The sequence below is a fragment of the Dipodomys spectabilis genome, unplaced genomic scaffold (genome assembly GCF_019054845.1).
Source record: "Dipodomys spectabilis isolate Male_0828 unplaced genomic scaffold, ASM1905484v1 ptg000576l, whole genome shotgun sequence".
In the NCBI taxonomy this organism is placed as follows: domain Eukaryota; kingdom Metazoa; phylum Chordata; class Mammalia; order Rodentia; family Heteromyidae; genus Dipodomys; species Dipodomys spectabilis.
The window spans coordinates 754,064-777,822 of record NW_024871253.1 but is presented as its reverse complement, the minus strand read 5'-3'; the positions used below and the strand labels follow the sequence as shown (position 1 = coordinate 777,822).

The 23,759-nt window shown below is 48.9% G+C and overlaps 4 protein-coding genes across 4 annotated transcripts in view; 1 reads left to right on the top strand and 3 right to left on the bottom strand.

The window, feature by feature from the left end:
• The window catches only part of Chd3 (chromodomain helicase DNA binding protein 3), a 28,421-nt gene extending 25,544 nt beyond the window's left edge, over nucleotides 1-2,877 (top strand). Inside the window, exons 36-40 of the mRNA XM_042670876.1 lie at nucleotides 37-169; nucleotides 437-632; nucleotides 1,658-1,821; nucleotides 2,069-2,195; nucleotides 2,671-2,877. Of these exons, the coding sequence (XP_042526810.1) occupies nucleotides 37-169; nucleotides 437-632; nucleotides 1,658-1,821; nucleotides 2,069-2,195; nucleotides 2,671-2,789 (739 nt within the window). The 3' untranslated portion in view covers nucleotides 2,790-2,877. The remainder of the gene's footprint in view (nucleotides 1-36; nucleotides 170-436; nucleotides 633-1,657; nucleotides 1,822-2,068; nucleotides 2,196-2,670) is intronic.
• Nucleotides 2,878-6,416: 3,539 nt separating this feature from the next.
• On the bottom strand, nucleotides 6,417-7,281 carry Rnf227 (ring finger protein 227). The gene is made up of 2 exons (XM_042670877.1): nucleotides 6,753-7,281; nucleotides 6,417-6,672 (listed from the first exon to the last, which is right to left on the bottom strand). Exons 1-2 carry the CDS (start codon nucleotides 7,279-7,281, stop codon nucleotides 6,617-6,619), a joined length of 585 nt encoding a protein of 194 aa, XP_042526811.1. The 3' UTR covers nucleotides 6,417-6,616.
• A 7,081-nt stretch (nucleotides 7,282-14,362) lies between these two features.
• On the bottom strand, nucleotides 14,363-20,607 carry Kcnab3 (potassium voltage-gated channel subfamily A regulatory beta subunit 3). The gene is made up of 14 exons (XM_042670828.1): nucleotides 20,366-20,607; nucleotides 19,034-19,077; nucleotides 18,908-18,945; nucleotides 18,604-18,683; nucleotides 16,580-16,624; nucleotides 16,453-16,497; nucleotides 16,204-16,247; nucleotides 15,957-16,043; nucleotides 15,718-15,803; nucleotides 15,463-15,583; nucleotides 15,284-15,378; nucleotides 15,067-15,187; nucleotides 14,804-14,892; nucleotides 14,363-14,547 (listed from the first exon to the last, which is right to left on the bottom strand). The coding sequence occupies exons 1-14, from the start codon at nucleotides 20,605-20,607 to the stop codon at nucleotides 14,470-14,472; spliced, it is 1,215 nt and encodes a 404-aa protein (XP_042526762.1). The 3' UTR covers nucleotides 14,363-14,469.
• A 913-nt stretch (nucleotides 20,608-21,520) lies between these two features.
• On the bottom strand, nucleotides 21,521-23,692 carry Trappc1 (trafficking protein particle complex subunit 1). Its single transcript, XM_042670804.1, has 5 exons — nucleotides 23,600-23,692; nucleotides 23,409-23,507; nucleotides 23,177-23,247; nucleotides 22,435-22,573; nucleotides 21,521-21,880 (listed from the first exon to the last, which is right to left on the bottom strand). Exons 1-5 carry the CDS (start codon nucleotides 23,687-23,689, stop codon nucleotides 21,752-21,754), a joined length of 528 nt encoding a protein of 175 aa, XP_042526738.1. The 5' UTR covers nucleotides 23,690-23,692; the 3' UTR covers nucleotides 21,521-21,751.
• Nucleotides 23,693-23,759: the final 67 nt, after the last annotated feature.

Sequence of the window (23,759 nt, the reverse complement as noted above, 5' to 3'; positions counted from 1 at the left end):
TAAGTTCCTTGATGGTCCTCTTTCCTTGATTGGCAGCCATGGCTACGCACGGTGGCAAGACATCCAGAATGATGCTCAGTTTGCCATTATCAATGAACCATTTAAAACTGAAGCCAATAAGGGGAACTTTCTGGAGATGAAAAATAAGTTCCTAGCCCGGAGGTTCAAGGTAGGGTTGAGGGAGGAAAGGTGGAGGACTGAAGAGGGGCTGGGTCAGGAGTGGGCAGTTAACACCTTGAGGGTTGAGGCAATCCTTAAGACCAAGACCAAAGTATTGGGGACCATGGTCTGGATCAGGGTTTCTGGGATCTAGGGTTTGTGGGTCTAGAGGGCCTAGGCCAGTGACAAGGCCAGGATGGATCTGCCGTACCATATCTGGTCTTCTCACTCACTTCCTTGTGGCTTGCTGAGCTCCTTGTTCACCTTGTGCATTCAGCTCCTGGAGCAGGCGCTGGTGATAGAGGAGCAGCTGCGGCGGGCGGCCTACCTGAACCTGTCGCAGGAGCCGGCGCACCCCGCCATGGCCCTCCACGCCCGCTTCGCCGAGGCCGAGTGCCTGGCTGAGAGCCACCAGCACCTCTCCAAGGAGTCGTTGGCAGGGAACAAGCCAGCCAACGCCGTCCTGCACAAGGGTAAGGGCCGCGGCGGCCCCGCGCGGGGGAGGGCCCACAACGCTGCGTAAGTCTTCACCCCGCACCCCTCAAAATCTTCCCATCTCCCTGACCCCTTTTACCCTCTGAACCAACCCTCTCTGACCTCTAACCCCACCTCTGGCCCACTTGACACCTCCTTGGATTTTAGCTTTTAGCCTTCCCTCGTCCATTCCTGATAGTGTTTATATCAGTGCCCAGTAGGGGGACCTCTTCCCCAGTATGTGCCCGCCACAGTGGCACCTCTTCCCTGGCAGTGGACTGCACATTTTTGCACTGCTTACACTGCTAATGTCGCTCCATTCAAGGCCTTTATGTATACACAAACATCCTTAGCTCTGTCCCAACAGATCACATTCCCTTACATGTCTGCCTCTGTGAGGTAGAAACTACCACCTTTCTGATCTTCCCCCAGGAAACTTCCCATTTACCTTCAACCCTTCCCACACTGAGTTTTACCTTACTGGTGTGGTGACTGACTGTTCTGGCCCCTTTAACACCTGTCCTAAATTTCTTGGATCTGTAATGCTGATCCTCTAACCTCCCTCTCCCTTTTTCACATTAAAACCTTGATTCCTTAAATCTGACCACCTCCATGCCTCCTGACTATTTCCTCCCCATCATCCCCAACCCCCAAATCTTGCTCTTCCAGTATGGGATGTTCTGACAACTCCCCACTCCTGTGTCTTCCAATGTCTTCCCCTCCCCCCCTTTTCTCCATATTCCCTTTCATTATTTCTCTGTCCATCTGTCTGCTGTCCATCTGTCTGGTGATCTGGTCTCTGTCTCTTTCCTGAAACTTTCTTCTCCCCTGGGTCACACTTTTTCTGTCTGCTTTCTGTTCCTTTCTTATGTTGCTTCTGTCACTTGGTCTCTGGTTCTTTGATGTCTGTGTCTTTCTCTTCTTCTGACTATACCTATCCATCTGACTTCTTGTCACTTTTTCTGGCTCCATCTCTTTTTCCTATCCTTTTCTTGCCCTTCTTTCTCCGTGGCCCGGGCCCCAGTTCTAAACCAGCTGGAGGAGTTGCTGAGCGACATGAAGGCGGACGTGACCCGCCTGCCAGCCACGCTGTCCCGAATACCCCCCATCGCAGCCCGCCTTCAGATGTCCGAGCGCAGCATCCTCAGCCGGCTGGCCAGCAAGGGCACGGAACCTCACCCCACACCGGTAACCCTCTTTCTCCCTAACTCATTTTCCCTGTTGTTGCTACTCCTGCACGCACACATTCACTTCTATCAGAATCCTATACCATATGGAAAAACAACTTGCAAGACCACAGTCTTCACCCTTGAGTGAATCTCCCTTGCCTGGGTCATACCCCTCAGCAGTTCTGAAGTGTGGCTCATGTTCCTGTACAGCTTCTGTCCTCAGACTGTGAACTGACTAACCAACCTCAGCTCACTCTTTATTCCAGGCATTCCCCCCAGGTCCCTACGCCACACCTCCGGGGTACGGGGCGGCCTTCAGCGCCACACCCGTAGGGGCTCTGGCCGCCGCAGGCGCCAATTACAGCCAGATGCCTGCCGGGTCCTTCATCACAGGTCAGCCGGTAGTTTCCAACTCCCTGCTTCTCTCTTTCTTCCTTGGCTAAGCTTCACTCCTGCTCAACACCCTTGCCCTATTCCAGCTCATCTCATTTCTGTGGAAGTAACCTGTGTTTTAGGGAATGGAGTTGTTTGAGGCTTTGTACTACTCATCCTTTCTGATTCCCTTGTCTGTCCTCATGGTCAGAAACCTCACCAGGGTTTCAGTGGTTCTGTGGCTTGATATTTCCCACTATGCCTTCTCTACCTGAGGGACCTCAAGGGAAAGTGAATATGAATTCAGAAGGGGTAGAATGAGGGTTGGAACCTGTGGTTAAATCGTGTGGTACAAGGGAAATCTCAGGAAGAGGTCTTCTAACCCTTACCCAGGAAAACTGGAAGTGACCTAGAAGTGAGGATTATGTTGTTGTCATGGGGTGTGATATTTGGCGCTGTGTAGGGATTGACCTTTCCTTACCCCCTTCCCAAACAGCCACCAACGGCCCTCCAGTGCTGGTGAAGAAGGAGAAGGAAATGGTGGGGGCATTGGTGTCAGACGGGCTGGATCGGAAGGAGCCCCGAACCGGGGAGGTGATCTGTATAGACGACTGACTGGATCCCAGGCCTGCCCTTCACCCAGGCCCCGTCCCCGGAGCCGACCCCATGCTCAGGCCTTGGGGCCTGCTGCCAACCTTCCGCCTTCCCCATCCACTGGGTCACCGCTGGGCTAAGAGCCCCTTTGCCCCTTTATAACTCCTCTCTCCAAGAAAGGGCCCCTTGACCTTCTCCACTTCCAGGTACCTTTCCCACCAAGCTTTGAAAACTGTGCTGGTGTGAAGAGGTCTGGGTGGGAGATGGTTAGCAAAGTCTTCTAAGTACCTTTATCCCCCACCGCCAAATATACAGTTTCCTAATAAATGATTCTGGGGAGGAAAGAGGTGGAGCCTCCAGTCTCTTTTCCTGCAATATCAGATCAGCTCCACCTCTTGCAGAAATGGGGGTCTTGCCTGGCCTTTAGTAGGAGTTTTTCTGGGGAGAAGAGCTTCAAAGAGAGGAAGGGCACTTTTAGAGAGGAATGAAAATGAGACCCAGGAGGGAGAAGGGAAGAGGAGGGTGGCTGCATGTTACCTCCCTGCCTCGCCCCAAATGGAGGGTGGAACAGTTACAAGGGAGGAAGTCAGTTACTGTTCGACTTCAGAATAAAGGCGTCACTCACTGGCTCAGTTACCTCCTGTGTACTGGCATCTTGTATTGGGAAGTATCTCTCCCTTTCTAGGGACCAAGGACTACCCCCACAGAGTAATGGTTGGGTGAAAACTCCCTCAAGCCAAAGAGGAGCTCCCCAACCTGTTCTAGGATCCCAGATAGCCTAGAAAGGGTGGGAGAGAATACAACAGGCCAAACATGGGGGCAGCCCCCCACCTCCCCACTCTGGGGCTCAGGTTCATTGGGGACTTCTACCCTCCCTTCTAAGGCCTAGGTACAGACTTTAGTGTGAGTGGGTCAGGCCAGGAGCCTAGTCAGGGGACGGCCTTGTTTGTGGGACCAGAACAACATAGTGAAGGGCAGGAGGAGGTGTAGATACACACCCTTTCCAAGGAAGGGGGGACAGGGAGTGGTAGTTTGCATGGCAAACCCCCCACTTGCTCTGCTGCCCCTTCACTTTCTTGCTGCCCCTTTCCCAGTCTCTCCACACCCACTCCTGATCTGTCCCAATCCCCTCTTCTGTATCAGGTTTATTGGTTGTACATATAAATTATACTTTCCTTTCTGTGTGCTGTTATTTTTGGCTGGGGAAATTTCTTGTGGGGAGGAGGGATAAGAAAGATGATTGCTTTCTGCCATCTCATCTTTATCCATCTCTCTCTGTATCTCTTAACCTTGTGACTTTTCCTTTCCTCATTTTGATCTCGAGTCATTCATTAAAATTAAAACTCTTTTCCCAATGCCAGCCAATGATAAGCTCAGAGTAAAGATGGAGGATAAGCAGCAGGAACCTCGAGGCCAGTGGTGGGGTGCAGAGGGAATTGGGCTTCCTGGACAAGAGTGCAGCAGGAATACGTGGCATATTTCAAAATTGCCTTCTAGTTGTACTTTTGACCATCCTTTCTACCTCATGTTACTAGTTTCTGTAAGAGTCAGTAGAGGTCACTGTAGCTCCAGAGGTTCAACTCCAGTATGAAACAGGAGAGGCGCCAGGTCTTTGTTTTTGTGGTGGTGATTGGTTTTGTTTTTAGAGGTGGCTGGGGGAGGCAGACAGACCTGCATGCATAGTTTGCCAAAGGTCTGCTAGACAGTTCACTGTCCTGTATTATTCACCACAGGAACCCCTGAGGTTGAGGTGAGGCCACATACTATTCTTGTGACTATTACATAAAAAAATCAGAGGTAGCTGGGTGCTAACGGCTCATGCATGTAATCAATCCTAGCAACTCAGGAGGCAGAGATGTGAGGATCACAGTTGGAAGCCAACCCGGGCAGAAAAGTCACCAATTAATGACTCAAAAACGGGAAGTGGCCCTGTGGCTCAAGTAGTAGAGCACTAGTCTTCAACACAAAGAGGCTCAGGGTCAGCACCCAGGCCCTGAGTTCAAGCCCCACAACCAACCAAAAAAGAAAAATCAGAGATAAGTACAACAAACATTTATTGAGTATGTACTATATGTACATTAACACTGCTGCTGACTTTGGAGATAATTCCATAAAGTTTATACTCTGGAGAACACATCAAACATGAAATACAAAATAAATAGAGTAAGGCTTTATGTTACAGAGAGAGTGGAGAAGCTCCCCAAAAGAAGGAATATTTAACTTACAACTTAAGGTTAGGGGAAAATGCCAAAATATATTTTAAGAGGGACAGTAAAACACCATAAATGGACACATTCAAGAAGTCAATTTTAAAAAATTAATTAAAAAAAACAGCAAGCTTTAAAAAATATTGAGATCTATACTTAAGTTCACCTTTTTTTTCCTTTTTTTTTTGCTAGTCCTGGGGCTTGGACACTGTCCCTGAGCTTCTTTTGCTCAAGGCTAGCACTCTACCACTTGAGTCACAGCACCACTTCCAGCTTTTTCTGTTTATGTGATATTAAGGAATCAAACCCAGGGTTTCATGCATACTAGGCAAGCACTCTTATCTCTAAGCCTCATTCCCAGTCTCTAAGTTCACATTTTTAACTCAGAAAAATGGATGTTTTCTTCAACAGTAGAATGTTTCCTTAGACATTCACTTCAGAACACTCACAGGTAGTGACATTCTAAAATGTCTAGGATTTAGACCAATATTTTTTTTTTTTTTTTGGTCAGTCACGGGCCTGACTCTGGGCCTGGGTGCTGTCCCTCAGCTCTTCAAATCAAGACTAGCTCTCTACCACTTGAGCCATAGCGCCATTTCTGGCTTTTTCTGCTATGTGGTGCTGAGGAATAGAACCCAGGGTCTCATGCCTGCAAAGCAAGCACTCTACCACTGAGCCACCTTCCCAGCCCCTAGACCAATGCTTTTTATGTACACATCTATCACCTGGGATTGTGAAACTACAGTTTGGTTCAGTAAATTTGGAGTCGAATCCTGAGATTCTGTACTCCCAACAAATTGTGTCACTCCCAGGTGACATAAACTCTATTGGTCCCTGACAATGGTTATAGTTACAAGACTTTAAAATAGAATTCAACAAATGATGTCCCATTATGGGACACAAGTTTAAAGTTATTTGAGCACGTTTTTCTCCAGTAGTCCCTGGGTGCCCCTGTGACTAATAATAACAAACGTTAGATTTTGATGTCTTTATCAAATGGCTCTCATCCTTGATAAGCCCCAAGTGCCTCAAATAAATGTCCTAAGTTGAGACTGTATATAAAGTAAGGCCCTTAAAGACAAGGAGGCATCTCTTAAGTTCTGGAACACAGAACTGGCAGTGAGCAGACAGTAGGCTTATGAACTAACTTTCTTACATGCCAGAGAAGAAATTATTGTGACTTGAAAATCAGTCTATTTTCTCCTGCTCCATCTTTTAAAAAAACCAACCACTGACAACTGCTAAAATGGGATCTGTTGTTCCCATACACCACAGTCCCTTTGGACAAAAAGTCAAAGCCACAGCTAAGAAAAAGTCTGCCCATCTCCTCCCCGGCACACCCTCCATAACTTGGACTTTGTTGGTATCCCCAGTCCATTCTGAAAATGTAATGAAGTCAGAGAGAGGATGAAGGTGCGTTCTGTCTGGACCTTCCCCATCTCAGACTCAGCATCTCCTGCTGGGTGGAGGGGGTGAAGCGGGCACTCTCTCCAGCCCTGGGTTCTACTCCCTCATCCTCATCGTCTGCCAACCCTCCAAGACCTAGGAGGGTAGTGTTGCCTTGGCCCCTTGTACTAAAAACACGCCCAACCATGCAGCTTCCATCTTCTTCCTTCCGCCATAGCTCGCAGGTTCCCTCGGTTACAGCGTGCACCCGGTCATGTGGGCAATGTCTTTGATCTCTGGGCAGTACAGCACTGGGGAAAAGAAGATGGGTTAGTGGCAGCGGGAGGAGGCCGCAGAAGTCCAGCGGTCCACCCCGAGGCCCCCTCCTCACCGTTGCTAGGCAGCGGACGCCGCCAAGTGCGCGAGGGCGCCGAGACCCGGCCCCAGAGCCTCCGCAGCGCGCGCCACCCCGCGCCTCGCGGCCCCGCCCCCTCTTCGCACTCCTCCTCCTCTTCCACGCCGTCGGCCTCGCCATCCGCGTCGCCGCTCTCCTTGGCCGGGCTCGCCGCTTCACCATCTCGTTCGCGCTCGGCTCGTGCTTTTTCCTCCAGTCGTGACCACAAGGCCGAGTCGAGAGCCACCTCCGCGACGCCGCCACGCGGAAGCGGGGTGGGCGCGCGGCAGAAGGGGCACGTGACGACGCGGCGCAGGCGCACCACGCGCGCGGCCGCCCCGCCGCCGTCGCCGCGCGCCGCCAGCTCCCTCAGGCAGGCGGTGCAGAGCGTGTGGCCGCAGCGGGCGCGCGCCGTGCCGGGTAGGCGGCGGGGCGCGCGGCTGCCGAGGTTAAAGGGCCGGTAGCAGATGTTACAGTCCAACTCGCCCCGCTCCGGAAGAGAGGGAACCCTCATCAGGAGCTGCATCGCACCCACCGCGGACTCTCACGACAGCGTCGCACGCGCGGCCGAGGTCGGATCCTGGGGCCGGCGCCGCCGCTCCGCGGGCCTTTTATGAGTGCGGCCGCGCCCTGGGGGCGTCACGCGGCGTCGCATCCGGCCGCTCCCCGCGGCGGCACGTGTGGGGGCGGCGGAGGCGCGAGGCCTGGTATGCCAGCGCGCCTGCGCGGAGGTGGCGGCCTAGGCGTAGCCAGGGCTGCCTAGGTCGCGCGGAGGCGGGGGGGGGGGGGGGGGGGGGGACCCGGGGGGACCCAGTGGAGGGGCCCACACTCCTCCCAGTGCCTCCTTCTTGAACTCCCTCCCCGCACAGCGCGGGGGGGGGGGGGGGGAGGGGGGGGGAAGGGTCGTTAAATCTATCTCTTGCACATCCCCGGGTCCCTTCTTGCATTCAACCCTCAGATACTGACACAGGTCCGAATCCCTCCTTGGCCTATTGACAGATGCTCACACTTGTCACCATCCATCCAGACAGACTTCCTAAGCCATTTAGACTGTCTGTTCTGCCCAACCTTCAGTCGGCTCCTGGACATTTAAATGGGTCCTGCTCAGTAGTAATTCTACTCTGCCCTCAATTCTATTGTACATGACCTTCTGTTTACTTGTAAGGCTAGATCCCCAAATCCCATTCTTCCCAAAGTATTCAAGTCTATCAGATGTCTCAGCCTAAGGAGGGACTTAGATTCCAGGCCATGGCCTTAGGAATGCTGACAATCATTTCCTTCCGGAGTATCCAGGCCTGGACACCCACATGGTATGATGGTTGCAACAAAGCAGCCCGGCATGACTTGTGACTCAGGGGTCTGAGTTGCCCCACTGGTAAACAAGACGTAGTATTCACCGTCCACATTCTCTCATGGTGTGGCATGCACACCCAGTTGTCTCCTCACCCCCCTCTCCTCGACCTGTAGCCCAAGTTTTGTTGTGGAGGTTAATAATAACACAGTTTCGGCTCAGCTGACTTGAATACAAATCCTAACCTTCACCAAGCAATTGTGAAATTACAAGCAAGTTACTTAATTTCTCTGGGCCTTGATTGCCTCATCCACTCAATGTAGATAATAATAGTAGTGTTTGAAAGAACTTGAATATGGAATGGTGCTTGGTACACAGTAAACACTAGATAGGTGTTATCTATTTCATCATGCTCTTTGCCAGCCTATATTGTATCTGCTTTAACCTCTCAGTATCCAATATTTCCAACACATATTTTAGATAATACAAGACTATGTTCCTCTATATCCATTGCATTTACTGGCTTATCATAGGTAAGATAGAGATGTTTTGTCTTTCAACTGCATTATTAAAACCTGGGGGATAATCTTGTGTAGAGAGACATACCATTATATTTAAGCAAACATTTCAGAACATTGATATCGTATTATCTTTATGGCCACTTGGATGAACCTATTCATTACTGTCATAATCCAAAAGTTTTTAGGAACTTCTCTTTGGAAAAGATGTGCCTCACATTTTAAAGTATCTTCGACTAGGGGTAAAGCTTAATCTTTTAAGGTAATTTTATTATATAAATGTCTCCAAAGTGTTTGATAGCTAAGGGTCCCCTCTAAGCTTTAGATCTGTGTATTTCATTTTTTTGTTTTTTAGTTCTGAGACTGGGACTGGAGCTCTGCACTTTTTCACTTGGCTAGCAATCTACCAATTGACCCAACACCTAGGTCTGTATCTCTCATCACACACTCCACAGTATCTTCAAAAGCCCAAATAGATTCTGTGTCCAAACCAGAATTTTATTCAATGCTTGCTACCCATTCCTTTGTCCAATTCCAGAAACCCTAGATGTTAGCCCAGGCACCCCTCTTCTCTCTGTTCCTTTGCTGACCCATCACTAAGTCTGGCTTATTTTATCTCTCTAAACCACCTACTTATCCCCACCTTTTGTCCACAACCTTAGTCCAAGCTCCCAACAAGAGTCTCCTAACCAGTCTATCCAATTGGCACTCTGGACTTCATCAGGCCTTTCTCTGTGTTGTTTATAAAGACCTTCCCCAATCCCAACCTATTCATGTCCATCTAAAACCTATGCAGTGTAGCTTGATACTTTTCCCATCAAGAATTAGAGTCTTAGCTGGGTGCTGGTGGCTCATGCCTATAGTCCTAGCTTCTCAGGAGGCTGAGATCTGAGGATCACGGTTCAAAGCCAGCCCAGGCAGGAAAGTCCGTGAAACTCTTATCTCCAATAAACCTCCAGAAAACCATAAGTGGCGCTGTAGCTCAAGTGGTAGAGCGCTAGCTTTGAACTGAAGAGCTGAGGGACAGCGCTCAGGCCCAGAGTTCAAGCCCCACAAGCGACAAAAAAGAAAAAAAAAAAGATTAGAGTCTTAGCTGGACACTAGTGTAACCCTAACTACTTAGGAGGCTAAGATCTGAAGATTGTGGTTTGAAGCCAGCCCAGGCAGGAAAGACCACAAGCCTCTTATCTCTAGAAAAAAAGCCAGAAATGGAGGCATGGTTCAAGTGATAGAGTGCCAGTCTTGAGTGAAAAAGCTCAGGGGACAGTTCCCAGGCCCTAAGTTCAAGCCTCAGGACCAACAACAATGAAAGAAAGAAAAGAAAGAGAAAAAGGAAGAAAGAAAATAAATGGAGTTTTGTTGGGTGGAGAGGTGCAAATCTATAATCTATAATCCTAGCACTCAAGAGGCTAAGACTGGAAGATTGTGAGGGCTTGCCTCAAAAGCCAAAAGAACAACAACAAAAATCCTGAGCAATTTGGGGAGGGAATCTGAGCTAGCTTTGTGACCAGTAGTATGAAAGCAGATGTGATGTGTGAAACCAATCCTTTAGAGACCTTGCAGCATTTGCTTTTATCCCTTGGAAGGCTGGCTTGAGATCACTATGTAAGAAATCAGAGACACCCTAGTCAAGGGCCAGTGTGAACTTACAGACATAGCGAAGCTAACTTGGGTGTTCCTGCACAGCAGGAATGTAGTCAGAGGAATGAGCTCTGGTGAAAACAGCAGAGAGACTCCTAGCCAATTCTCAGAATCATGGGGGAGAAAAAAGCAAAGTCAGGATCATGCCTCTAACCCTAGCACTCAGGAGGCTGAGATCTGAGGATCAAGATTCAAAACCAGTCTGGGCAGGAAAGTCCATGAGACTCTTACTTCCAGTAGCTCAAAATGGTAGAACATTAGCCTTGAGCACAAAAGCTGAGGGACAGTGCCCAGACTCTGAGTTAAAGCCTTGGGTATAACACTAAAAAAAGAAAAGTTAAAAGTTATTTAAGTCACCACTTTTTTTTTTTTTTTTTTTGCCTGTCCTTTGCCTGGATCTCTGGACCTGGGTGCTGTCCCTAAGCTGTTCCTGGGTCTTGTACTCTGGACTTGGGCTCTGTCCCTAAGCTGCTTTTGCTCAAAGTTAACACTCTGCCACTTGAGCTACCACATCACATCTGGCTTTTTCTGTGATTAATTGCAGGTAAGAGTCTCACAGACTTTCCCGACTAGGCTGGCTTCAAACTGAGTTCCTCAAATCTTAGCCTCCTAACTAGGATTACAGGCATGAGCCACCAGTGCCTTAAATCACCACATTTTGAAAGTATTTCCTGTGTGTTGATACATAACATATATAGCAACTGTCTTTCTGCCTTTGGCACACTGTTATATAGCTCCCTGAAGGCTATGTGTTCTGACTTTATCATGCCTTGAATTCTCTTCTTAGACACAGTGGCTTTGAAGACCTTTTGAATCTTAAATTTCCTCCAATGGCCAAGTGTTGAAGGATTGGTCCTCAGATGGTAGAGGTGGGTGCAGGGCAGGGCTCTAGGAGGTGGGGTCTGGTGAGAGGAAGTTAGGTCATTGGCACTTGCCCTTGAAGAGAATATTGGGACCTAGCAGTTACTGTGAGGTGATAGGTCTCTTCTGCCACGTGTGTTTACATGTTGCTTGGCCTTTCCACAGGCCCTAAAGCAGTTGAGCAACCAGGTACTAAATATCTCTAAAAACCTTGAGCTAGAATTAATCTTTCTTCCTTTTAAGTGGTAAAAGTGTATTTTGTCTCAGCATCAGATAGCTGACTAATACAGGTTACATGTTCCCTTTGGCCACAAGGTCTTTGTATAGCTATTCTCCTTACCTGGTGAAAGCAAGAGGATTAACATCTACTCATCCTCCTCCTATTCAGAGTGCAGCCTTACTATGCCAAATGCCTATTAAAAATGCCCTTAAGGCCATATGCTTTCCTCTGGGGTTTGGTCAACTGAAGTTTGTATTTGATTTGTGATTATCTCCCCCTTCAGTGAACTGTATAAAGCTTCTCCTCAGTCTGTCTGGTTTTGTTCGTCATTGTATTTCTGTGCAGTACCATTATAGAATTCAATAAATACTTGTTAAATTCATGAAGGAAGTGAGTGAGAAATGTGGCAAATGTTTATATAAAAAGGAGATCTGCCAATCTGTACTGTATTAATTGTACTCTTGGTATGATTAATATACACTGAAATGAAACAAGTAGTCAAATAAATACAGGTAAGAAAAAAGGCTCTGCTAGGGTATCAGAGGGAGTAATGGAGAGGGTGAATGAGGAAAAATATGGTTGGGGCAGTTTATTTGCATATATGAAAATAGAACCATGACACTTACTGAAATTGTTTTAAAAAATTGGTGGAGGGAGCTGGGAAGTTGGCTTAGTGGTAGAGTGCTTGCCTAGCATGCATGAAGCCCTGGGTTCGATTCCCCAGTACCACATAAACAGAAAAAGCTGGAAGGGCACTGTGGCTCAAGTGGCAGAGTGCTAGCCTTGGGCAAAATAAACTCAGGGACAGTGCCCAAGCCCTGAGTTCAAGCCCCGGGACTGGCAATTAAAAAAAAAAAAGGGTGGAGGAGTGATAGAGGAGTGAGTTTGATGGGGGAATACATTGTATTCATGTATGGAAATGTCACAATGAACCCCTATCCTTTATACAAATAATGTAAATTTAAAAAGCAAACAAAAAAGGAAATGGGACAATAAAAGCTGTTGCCAGGGGCTTCCAAACTGCCTCAGAAAGTAATTCTGAGAAGAGTTTGTTTTTAAATGTCTTGAGTGGTGGAGGAGGCAGCATTGCCAGAAAGTTCATAGCCCTCCAGAAGAACTATTTAAAGAGAATACTATTTTGAATTGATAAATTCTTCTTGTATGTTTGTTACAGCAGAACTAATCACAGCTTAGTCATACATTTTACTTCTTTGTTTCCTCCACAGTCTTCCAAAATGAGTGGGAGATTATAGGGGCAGATGTAAGTATTCATTAGTTGATCCTGTTGGGTTGCTAATCCAGTAAATGGCATGCTGCTTGGGTTTCTCTTTTGGAAATTTGTCTTACTCTGTGCTCCCAGCATCAGGATCAAGGCAGGATGAGGAGGGGTAGAAGGGAGATGGTGAGGTTGTATTTAGGGAAGGCATAGCTTATCCTCCCCTGCTTTGTGATCTTTGAAGGTTATTACTTCACACCCACTTTCTGCCTTCTGGGAATCAGAGTCCTTCAGGGGAAGAATTTAGGGGCTAGTATCTGATCTAACTCCATTTGATTCTGTTCAGCTACCTTCACATCTGATCTTTCCTGGTTGTTTTTCTTTTTGTTCTTTTAAAATTATGACCCCTTTTCCTTCTTTCTGTATCCCCTCCACCAGACATGTCTGCACTTCACCTCTCCTTCACCAGATCACCAGTTCACAGTGGCCTCTTCTACTCTGCCATGACAGAACTACTCAGTTCCTTGGCACATGTGTAGATCTCTCCCAAGGGACAAAGAAGTATGGCAAATATAACTTCTAAAACATACAAAAAGGGCTGGGAAGTTGGCTCAGTGGTAGAATGCTTGCCTCACATGCATGAGAGCCTGGGTTTGATTCCTCAGCACCACATAAGCAGAAAAAAACCAGAAGTGGTGCTGTGGCTCAAGTGGTAGGGTGCTAGCCTTGAGCTGAAGAGCTAAGGGACAGCACCTAGGCCCAGAGTTCAGGCCCCACAACTGACAAAACAAAAACAAAAAAGGCAAGAGTGTCAGACAGCTGTGAGTCTTTCATAAAATGAGAAGCAACAAAATTAGGAAACCAGATCACTAGTATAAAGGAAGAAAGGGAAAAGACTCATGCTGCGAGTCTAGGTCATTGATGAGAAATCAGACCAGGAGTCTCATGTCTGTGACCAATAATAGGGAGCCCAGTGCTAGGCCACATAAATATGACTGTAATCTAAACCTCCCAAACTCCTACAATGACAGACACGGTGAGGATCAAGCTGAGATTTTATTTACAGTTCCCTGGGAAATCTTACAGAAGAGGGGCCATCATTATTGCTTTATGGTTATTGCCAGGAGGAAAACTGCACTCTTCTACTGTCAGGAAGTTCATCTCAAAGCTCAAAATTCTGTCTTCATAGATCTGCCTGTCAGTCCTGTGTCTGTGCTGGTAACCCAAAGGTTGACTAATTTATGCAACTTTCCCCCCCCAAGGGTCATCCTATGACTTTGCCAGACCATTCTATACATCAAATTTTTCTCTACCTTTGGTCAGTAGCGGATCTCTGTCCTCCCCAGGCTCACCCCCTCTCTGCAAGCATAAAATATGACACTAGTGCTAGATTTAAGTCTTCCTCCACCTCCTGGCTGGGAGGCAGAGTTTTGGTTTCTTAACATTTCTTGCCAGGACCAGCCTGGCTTCCTTTTGTACCACTAACATAAAGCTCCATTTCCTATGCCCCAGATGACTTAACAACTCGGTAAATTCTTAACCCCTGATGACACTTCAAGGGCCACTTTTGAGGTACTCTGCATATTGCTTGTATCTGCTGGGTGTTTTCCGAGCCTCGGCTCTAAGGAGAAGAAAGGAGCGAGACCAAATGGCAGAGAGGGGACAGCTCCTTAGCTCATGCCCAGGGTTAGCAAGAAGGCCTAGAAAGGACGCTGAAGAGGGGGGGAGGACTACTTTCTCTCTCAAGCTCCCACTGCGGAAGGATATGGCTTTATTCATGCGCGTCGCTACTCGAAGCCAGGACTCGTTAGCGGGCGGGGCTCCCCTGCGCGGCCGCTGCGTGGGGGTGGGGGCGGGGGGAGGATACGGAGCGGAGCGGAGCGGGCGGGGGCGGCTGCGGGTTGGGGGGGGAGCGGGTTTCGGGCTGGAGCAGCGACTCAGGATTGGGCTCCTGCGCCCCCAACGGACTACTTCTTGGAATGCGTTTTGTTGCCCAAGAGTCCGTCAATTTCCATCACTGTTTGTGGTGTCAGCTGGCTCAGCACCTGGAGGAGGATAGGTGGTGAAGGCAGTATGGGTTACTGAGGAAGGGGATGGAAAGGAAAGGGCGAGGACTTGGGGACGCCCCACAATGGGGTCGCCCCACAATGCGGTCTAAAGGCAAGGAAAATCACAGCTGTGCCCTTGGTTGTCGCCACCAGCCTCTTCCCTGCAAAGCCTCACAGGGACATTCTGGTTTAGCATGACCTTGACTTTTGAGGGAAGGACACAAAAAAACGCTCTGCTGGGTACCCAGCTCACCTGTAGGGCGCCCAGGTGTTCCATCAGCTGCTCTGCACTCGACACCCCTAGCAAGACTGAGCTGACCCCCTCATTGCGGAGACACCAGGCTGGAGCCAAAGGAGGGGGAGAGAAGAGAAAGCACTGACCAGGGAACGGTGAGCACACAGATTTCAAAAGTGTCAGAAGAGAGCCCTCCTAGCAATCATCAACCTTAGAGTAAGTTCATACGTTCGGAGCAGTAAACAGGGCCCCTGCAGCATCCAGGATTGGCAGTGTCTCACCTATAGCAAGCTGAGCCACAGTGCAGCCCAGCTGATGAGCAATAGGGAGAAGGTCCATGATTTTGGCTTGTTGCTTCTTGCCATCTTCACTCTGGACTTTGTCCTTGAGCCACTGGTAGCCCTGGAGGCCAAGAAGAATCAATAAAAGAGCTTGCCACTGACACCATTCAGCTGCCCCTACAGCCAGTTCTACCAATCCTGAGCCCTCAAATCTCACCTTGATGGTGGGCCTGCAGGTATCTGGGATGCGTCCATCATACTTGCTAGTAATGAGTCCACAGGCTAGGGGAGACCAAGTGACTGAGCCAACACCTAAGAGCAAGAGGACTGGGTGTGGGAAAGAGACCTAAGCCATGAGTGAGGCCAAGGGAAAGGTAGCCATGAGAGGTTACACACCAATCTTGTGGTAGAGCTCAGGTATCAGCATCTCTACCTTCTCCCTCTGAAACAGGTGGTGCTCTGCTTGTTCACACACAGGAGGAATCAGATTGAACTGTCTGGCCATGGAATAGGCTTCCTGGGTTGGAACAGGGAGGATACAGCAATTAGAGCCCTCCTTTGCCCCTTTCTTCCAGTGTGATTGGGTTTAGAGTAGCTATGTGAAATAAGGAAGCTAGTTATGGGATGAGGGAAGTGAGGTCACACACTCACCATAATTTCTGCAGCACCCCATCGAGATGTCCCCCAGTATAAGGCCAGGCCCTGGTTGATGACATAGGTCATGGCTCTCACAATCTCTAGGCACACAGGAAAAGGAGAACCACACTGTCAAACCCCATCTACAAGACTGCCTGCCCCACCATGACTGGGTCAGGGCTGGCTTCCTGCTAAAGGTTTTGAAGAAGTGCCTAGTTTTGCAAGACAATCAGGCTTGGGAGTGCAGCTTTTACCCTCCATGGGACTGTTGGGATCTGAGCGGTTGGCAAAGACGATATCCACATATCCCAGCTGGAGGCGTTCCAGGGATCCTCTTAAGCCTGCAGTTGGGGAGAAGGCAAGAACCTCAGATTTAATCTACTAAGAAATCAGACTTTACCCTTTTGCTATGGCCACTTAAATCCTCCTGTTGAATGCTTCCGGAATGCTTCCAACTCCTCTAGCTTCCATGCTCATCCAATTCATTTTCCCATTTGTTACCTTCAATGATGTGTTTGCGGCTTAATCCTCGTTCAGTTTCTGCCCTGTAGAAAAAGGTAAGTCGAAGATGGGGCATGACAAAGATAGGAGACCAGAGCTAGTCTGGTGCCATGAGGAACTCAGATTGTATGGGTCCACTTAGGACATAGACTTCAGATGGCAGGTATGAAACAGTGGTCTCCACCCCCATCCCATACACCATCATAAATTCTAAGTCTTCTCCCCAAACATAGCAGGGCAGCCACTTACTGTCCTCCCCAAAAAATCTTGGTGGTGATGACATAGCTTGATCTCCTGGAAGAGGAGAAATGACAATACCAGCAAGAAAAGAATTTTTGAATGATTATGTCTACAACAACCCTCCCCCCAGTCTCACCTCCAACCTTTGCTCTTGAGGATGTTGCCTAGAGTTCTTTCAGCCCTGGAATAAAAACAAGACAAAAGTAGTGACTCCTCCAAGGTGAATCAATACCTTTTCCTCCTCCCTACCCTTTCCTCTCTTACAAGGTAGAACAAAAGCCAGGAGCCCATTTGGTTTCTCAGCTCCATCCCAAACAAATAGAAGGGTCTTGGATCATATATTTTTCTTTCATTCAGCCAATAACCATTGTGTATCAATTATATACCAAGCCTTAGTGTAGATATTAATGGGATAAAATATGGGTTGTCCTTCCCCTTCTCTGCAAAATCAAACTCATATTTCTAAGCTCATAACATGTTCATTCTCCCCTTCCCCCCCCCCCCCCCCCCACTCCTTTTGTAACAATACTGTTGCTTGAATTCAGGGCCTGCACACTGCTCTTTTGCCTTTTCATTTAAGGCTTTTACTCTACCATTTGAGCCACACCTCCACTACCAGCTTTTTGCTGGTTAATTGGAGATAAGAATCTCTTTAGTTATGTCTGCCCAAGATGGCTTTAAACCAAAATTGTCAGAATTTAGTAACTAGGATTGCAGGCATGAGGCACCAGCACCTGGCTTTGAAATATTTTTTTGATTGCTAGTTTATGGTCATTCCTTCCTGTCAGGTTCCATAGAATTTGTTAAAAATTTTTGTCTGAATGTTTGAGACAAGATTTTACTACATAGTTCAAGCTGGCTTCTAGCAATTATCTTGACTCAGCATCCTGATTGCTGGTGTATACCACCATGCCCAATTTAACATATAAATTCCTTAGTACAATATTATGAACTAACTTGTGACATTTCAAATTGTTGATGAACTATTTTTAAGACATTTTACTATTGTTTAAATTTTCATATTTCTTGTCATTTGTTGTTGTTTTGCTGGTACTGGGGCTTGAAATAGGGCCTCACACTCTTGCTTAATTTTTTGCTTCAAGGCTGAAACTCCACTTCCAGCTTTTTGCTGGTTAATTGGAAATAAGGGTCCCTCAGATTTATCTGCCTGAGCTGGTTCCAAACTGGGTTCCTCAGATCTCAGCCTCCCGAGTAGCTAGGACTACAGACATGAGCCACTAGCACCTGGCTAGACTGTGTGCTTTTAAGGAGCTTGCTGATTTCATCCCAGAAGCAATGTCTGTTCTTAGCTAGGATATAAGAAGACTTTTTGGGAAGAGGAGGACAAACTGCATGGAGAAAGAAGCCTATGGTTTGAACAGCAAATATAGCTGAATAAACCAGTCATTAACTATGTGTCAGAAGGCAGTAGAAAGTACTTTAGAAGCTCATAAAGGGTTGTGATCAACTTTGGGGAGTTGGGCAAAGATTTGTTTGGAGGAGCTGATATTTGGGTCAAGACTTGAGCCAAAACTATTTTCTATGCAGCCCATCCTAAGTTTTTGCTACCCCCAGTAGGAAGCCATGTGTAGTGTATTTGAAAATCTAGCTTTGATGCCAATGGTCCACATCAGTAATCCCAGTTACTTTGGTGGATGGAGAAGATCGAGACTAGCCTAGGCAACAAGTTACTGAGACCATTTCAAACAAAAAGCTGTTGTGTTAGTATGTGCCTGTGATCCCAGCATAGGTAGGAGAATCTGAGGCCAGCCCTGGACAAAAATGTGAGACCTTCCCAGAAAAATAATTTTAAAAAGCAAACAAAGAGGTTGGGCTCAAGTGGTAAAGCATTAACTAGTCTAGCCATCATGAGGTCCTGAGTACCCTTCCCAAATCTAGCTTTATAATTCTCAGGAAGCAGTGAATAACTTATGTCCATGATGTATTTTGGTTTTATTTAATGTGAATGCACAGTAGTATGTCTATTGACATCTAAGCCGAAGGGATTGATATTGGAACTACAACTCCCATAATGCTCTGGGGGCCCATGAGCTAACTGGTTGGGCCTTTGTGTTCCCAGAATTCACAGGGTTCTTTAGAGGGAAACAAGAAGTCTGTAAGACTTAAAAATGTAACTTAGCCCTTCACCCCAGTCCTTACTTTCCTGCTGCATATACTTCAGCTGTGTCAAACAGGTTTACACCATTCTCATAGGCTACTGTCAGTACATCCTCTGCTATCTAAAGAAGCAAGAGAAAGAGTTGAAGATCAACCACTGTCCTCAGTTCCCTCTCTCATTGCACTCAAACGCATGACACCTCCGCCCTGGTTTCTGTACTTGTTCCCTTTTTTTCATCTGTCAGACAGTTCCCATGGTTGTCCAAACCCCTATCCAGTCCATTTCCCCCTTTCTGATTCCCTTACCAAATCTACCCTTACTCTTTCTAGGTCCCATCACTTATACCTCATCTGAGATCTGAGAACCAAATGTGACCCAGGTACCTGCAAAAGAGAAGCCAAACATATCAGAAATGTGGGAGGTAGGCCATTAAGAAATATCCCCATTCACTTAATTCCTATTCTTACTCACCCAAGCCAAGACAGGACACTCGGAGACCCGACTTTCCTAGGTTCCTGTAGGACACAGAAGCAGTAGGAAAGGGTGAAGACTCCATTAAGGATCTAGATTATCTGGGGCTTTTACTTACAGACTAAGAAGCCCTCCGGGTGGCTCAGTACAAAAAAAAAAAAAAAAAAACCAAACACCTAATGGACCTTTGGGATTTGTATATTCCTATCTCTGTAGCAAAGACCCGAGGAATATTGTTAAAAGAACAAGTGAGTAGACAAATAACAGTTCCTCCAGTGTTACTGTTCAATGCTTCCACTCCCTCCAATAGCACTGAAGAGGTGTTGTCTTGTTTGCTTTTTATCTGGGTGACATCTTGTCTGTGAATTTTCACTGGTATGAATGGAGTAGTGTGTTCCAGGAATTGTGGCTGGCTACTGTGACCCTTAGTCAGAGAATGCCACACTGAAGAGTGACATCGGGGTAGAAAAGTTGAGTTCAGACACTGAGACAAAGGTCCCTGCCTAGATTGGGTAGATGTGCCTCTAGCAAATAGGCACATAGGTAGCCTGGGGGAAAAGGATGAAAGAGAAGCCTAGTTCTCCCTCTTCTTCTCCATTGGCTTGTGAAGACTGTCTCTGGGGCAGCTTCTCCCCCTCCCATTCCCCCATTCCTCCAATAGCGCCCCAATCAAGTGGTTGGCTCAATTTCCTCATCAGCTCTTCCACATGGTGGGGATCAGATCCATGACCACAACTCATTCCCTTGCAAGAGACTCCGTCTTCCCTCTACTGTTTATTCGGAAAGCCTTCGCCCGCACACTTGGTCAACTTTCTGACCACCTTTTCCTTGTAGCTCCCATCATTCTGCACCGGGGGAGAAAGCATGTGTACTATCCTCCCCACAAGTCCCACTCTCCTAGCTGCCCCTCCCCCACGCCACCCTGAAAGGTCGAAAGAGATCGGCTCTCGGGGGCAGGTGGGGGCATTATTTGGGTCAGACACCGGGGAGCAGGCCAGAGTGAGAAGCATTTTCCTTCCCTCCTCTCCCCAGGACGCCGTCCCAAGGACACTCCGCTGGAGGCAGGTGCAGCCTAGAGATCCCTGGGGAGTGAGGCTCAGGGGACCGAAAGGGACTCCATCAACCTTGGTTAAACTTGATCCTCTCACAGTCAGGGGGTATTAGCGGAGACCAAGCGAGGGGCCAAGTAACGGAGTAATGGTGTCAGAAAGGAAAGGTGGAACTAGCGGGAACCTTGTTAGTGAAGTTTGAAGGGGTCTTGGCTGCCGCCCCAATAAACCTCAGGGGTCCCAAAAGGAGAGCGGACAGGCAAGCTGCCCGGCCACCCCGTACCTGTATTTCATGCCAGTGCCTCGGCCGGTGCTCTCTCGGAGGGCCCCAGCAGGCGCTGGGGGGCGCGGGACCAGTGCAGTTCGGGCCTTGGGGCCCGACCCTCCACCCCCTGGAGGATTCCCGTGCCCCCCTCCGGTTGGCCCGCCATTACCGCCCCCGGGGCCCGGCCGGGGTCCACACAGACGGTCCTCACTGCTCCGGCTGCGAAGGTTCTGCTCCGTACACGCGATTGACACTTGCATGCTGGCCGGCCAGGGGGGTGGAGGGGGCTCCGAGGGGGCGGGGGATGGAGCAGGGGAGCCCCGGCGCAGGCACCGGCGTTGTAGTGGGCTGATCCTCGGGAGAGCGGGAAAGCTGAGGAGGACGCGGTGGGATCCGCCACGCAGGATCGCGACCGCGGGGGCGGTCTGCTGGAGGTCGCGGGGTTTGCGGCGGGAAGGGAGAAACGCGGGGGGCGCAGCAGTTGAGGAATTCGAACACTGAGGGCGCAAGTGCAGGGTGTAGGAGGGGGAAATGGGTAAGGATGAAGGTCGAGGCGGTCCTCAGAGGATAAAGAGCCAGGGAGGAAGGGTGACGGGAGACAGATGCCACTTCAGTCCGAACCGCTGCGGGACCCGCGGGGCTCCAGCCGCGTCCGCAGCCCGCCCGGCTCATCAACATGCAGGCCCCGCCCCCTCATCTGCATAGGGCCTCCCGCCACCCACCCAAACTCGCCGCTGTCTGCATTAAGCCCCGCCTGCTAGGATGCTCTCCCGGCTTGAAAATTCTGTATTCTCAGAGATGAGATCAGCTCTTGGGAGCTAGGTTCTCACACCCTCTGGGTACGAGGCATGTCAGCCTTTCCCAGCCCAGTGATTCTCAGTTGGGACAGATTTTTATCCCTCAGTAGACAGGAGACTAGGTTTGGAGGCATTTTGATGGTCATGACTGGTAGTGAGGAGGGAAGTACCAAATCTCCAGAGTGGCAGCAAAGGTTGCTGCTAAAATCCTACAAAACACAACAAATAATTATCCAGGTAAAAATGTTAACAGTGCTGCTTGTTGAGAAACCCAAAGGCAAAAAAACCTCTGCAAGATTCAAGGGGTGTGTGAATTCCCCAGTTACTAGGCCTTGGTGTGGGGCAGGACCAGGAAAGCCCACTGAAATTTAGACACTGGGCTGCTGAAAAGTTTATTGTGTTTTCACAGCATCGAGTAAAGTATAAAACTGGAAAGAGAGGTTGGATTGCAGATATAGACTCCTGTGGTCTTCAATTTTGTGACTGGGGGAAGGGGGGTTAAGACGGAAGCCTGGGGAGGAGGGTAGATTGGTAGGGTTGACGGCGCCCCAAGTTAGAAGGGGCCCCATGCTGTCAAGGATTCTTCTCAGAGATGAAGTTGAGTATTTCACCCAGCTCGGGCGGAGAAGAAGGGCAGAGAGCGGACATAAGAGTCCAGCCGGGAGCGGAAGAGCTCACTTTGCACGGGTTGGCCCAGAGAGCACAGGGGATTCTTCACCACCAATTCCACGTACAGCTGTGGAGCAGAAGAATGAAAGAACCAGACTTTAGACTCTTTCCTTTTCAGCCCCAGACTTAGTATAACCTTAAGAGTGTATGAATGCACAAAGAAACAGGGCTAGGAGGAAGATCTCTCTTAGGAGAAACTGGTAGTGGAGTGCGTAAGGACCTAAGATCCTACAGAAGCCGGGCGCTGGTGGCTCACGCCTGTAATCCTAGCTACTCAGGAGGCTGAGATCTGAGGATCGCGGTTCAAAGCCAGCCCGGGCAGGAGAGACCGTGAGACTCCTATCTCCAATAAACCACCAGAAAACCGGAAGTGGCGCTGTAGCTCAAGTGGTAGAGCGCTCGCCTTGAGCTGAAGAGCTGAGGGACAGCGCCCAGGCCCAGAGTTCAAGCCCCACGACTGACAAAAAAAAAAAAAAAGATCCTACAGAAAATTGAGTTCAACAGAGGTGCAACACAATAGGATTAAGGCAAGAAACCTGAAGTACTCTTGGGCTCTGACTGTGGCTGCTAAGGGGATGGCTAAGGGGATGTGGTGGGAGGATTGTTCCAGCTAACACTGACCGCACTGTAAATATGATGTAGCACATCTCGGATGGGTCCCACACCCAAGTCAGTATTCATGACAACTTTGATTCCAGTGGGCGTCTCGTAGTAATGGAGTTTGTAACGGCTAGTCTGGAAGGCCAGGAAGCCATCCTTCCTGCAGAAACGAGGAAAGTTAAAGATAACAGTGGAATCTCTCCCAAGAAATACTTCTGTCCCCTCAAAGTCTCTCCCAGATCGTCTAAACAGATGGTTGCAGGAGTCTGGTTAAGTAAAAACATCTCCCTCCTCCCCCTTTTTTTTCAGTCGTGGGGCTTGAACTCAGGGCCTGAGCGCTGTCCCCAAGCTTTTGTGCTCAAGGCTAGGGATCCACCACTTTGAGTCACAGTTCTACTTCTGGTTTTTAGGTGGTTAACTGGATATACGAATCTCACGGACTTTCCTGCCCGGGCTAGCTTTGAACAGCAATCCTCAGATTTCAGCCTCCTGAGTAGCTAGTAATATAGGAGTGAGCCACTAACGCTTCGGCTTCTCCCCTCAATTTTTGTCCCCGCCCTCAACTTCTTTACTTTCAGATCTCCCCTACTGCCACTCCTGCCAGCTTCAGGACTCCTCCTGCAATGGACTCAGCATAAGTCCCCTTATCCCTATCTGGGGACCAAAACCCCTTTTATTCCAGGAAATAACCCCTCTCCCCACAAAATCCTCCCCTTCCCCCAGACTAGCCGTCCTCTCAACATCTCCTCTTGACACGGCGTACATGTCTAGCGGGGACATCTTGCTGACAAAGGAGCGGATGGAGAAGAGCATCCCATACATCAGCTTGTACTCCTGGAGGGAGAGGGGGCAGAATTAGGTCTGGACAGTTGGGAGGCTATCCAGACGGGTTGGGGTGGGAACGAGCCGGGCTTTGGAGGAGGAGAGGCTGGTTTGGGACTGTGTGCGTTTGGAGATGCGAGGTCACCCGCACTGCACTAGAGCCCTTCGGTCACCTCCTCCTTGGGGATCCCCGCTTGCTTCTTGCGATGCCACTCGCTGTAGTGCAGACACACGCCATTTCGGTCAAATAGGTACAGGTTGTGGACAGTCATCTGCAGAACACAGTGTGTGAACCTCGCTGTAAGCTCGTATTCTCCGATTCCAGATCCCTTCAACTAGACGGGGACCCCCACGCTGCACTCACCGGAATTCCTCCGAATGCGGGTGAGAAGCTACTTCCGGTGTCTGAGCAAACCCGTCCCTCTGGAGTAGCCGAACTGCTAAGCCGGCGCATTAACCCCGCCCCAATATCACTGTCAAACTCCTTCTTCAACCAATCAATGACCGCCAGAGCTGCGCACGCG

What these genes read in the sequence shown, in the direction of transcription:
- Rnf227 (XM_042670877.1), bottom strand. Translation starts at nt 7,281, where the DNA reads ATGCAGCTCCTGATGAGGGTTCCCTCTCTTCCGGAGCGGGGCGAGTTG. An exon ending in GCGTCCGCTGCCTAGCAACG is followed by an intron (nt 6,673 to 6,752) that starts GTGAGGAGGGGG and finishes TCTTTTCCCCAG; the next exon opens with TGCTGTACTGCCCAGAGATC.
- Trappc1 (XM_042670804.1), bottom strand. Translation starts at nt 23,689, where the DNA reads ATGCGCCGGCTTAGCAGTTCGGCTACTCCAGAGGGACGGGTTTGCTCA. An exon ending in CCGCATTCGGAGGAATTCCG is followed by an intron (nt 23,508 to 23,599) that starts GTGAGTGCAGCG and finishes TGTGTTCTGCAG; the next exon opens with ATGACTGTCCACAACCTGTA. An exon ending in CGGGGATCCCCAAGGAGGAG is followed by an intron (nt 23,248 to 23,408) that starts GTGACCGAAGGG and finishes CTCTCCCTCCAG; the next exon opens with GAGTACAAGCTGATGTATGG.
- Kcnab3 (XM_042670828.1), bottom strand. Translation starts at nt 20,607, where the DNA reads ATGCAAGTGTCAATCGCGTGTACGGAGCAGAACCTTCGCAGCCGGAGC. An exon ending in CCGCAAACACATCATTGAAG is followed by an intron (nt 16,044 to 16,203) that starts GTAACAAATGGG and finishes CCCCAACTGCAG; the next exon opens with GCTTAAGAGGATCCCTGGAA. An exon ending in TCCCAACAGTCCCATGGAGG is followed by an intron (nt 15,804 to 15,956) that starts GTAAAAGCTGCA and finishes CTGTGTGCCTAG; the next exon opens with AGATTGTGAGAGCCATGACC.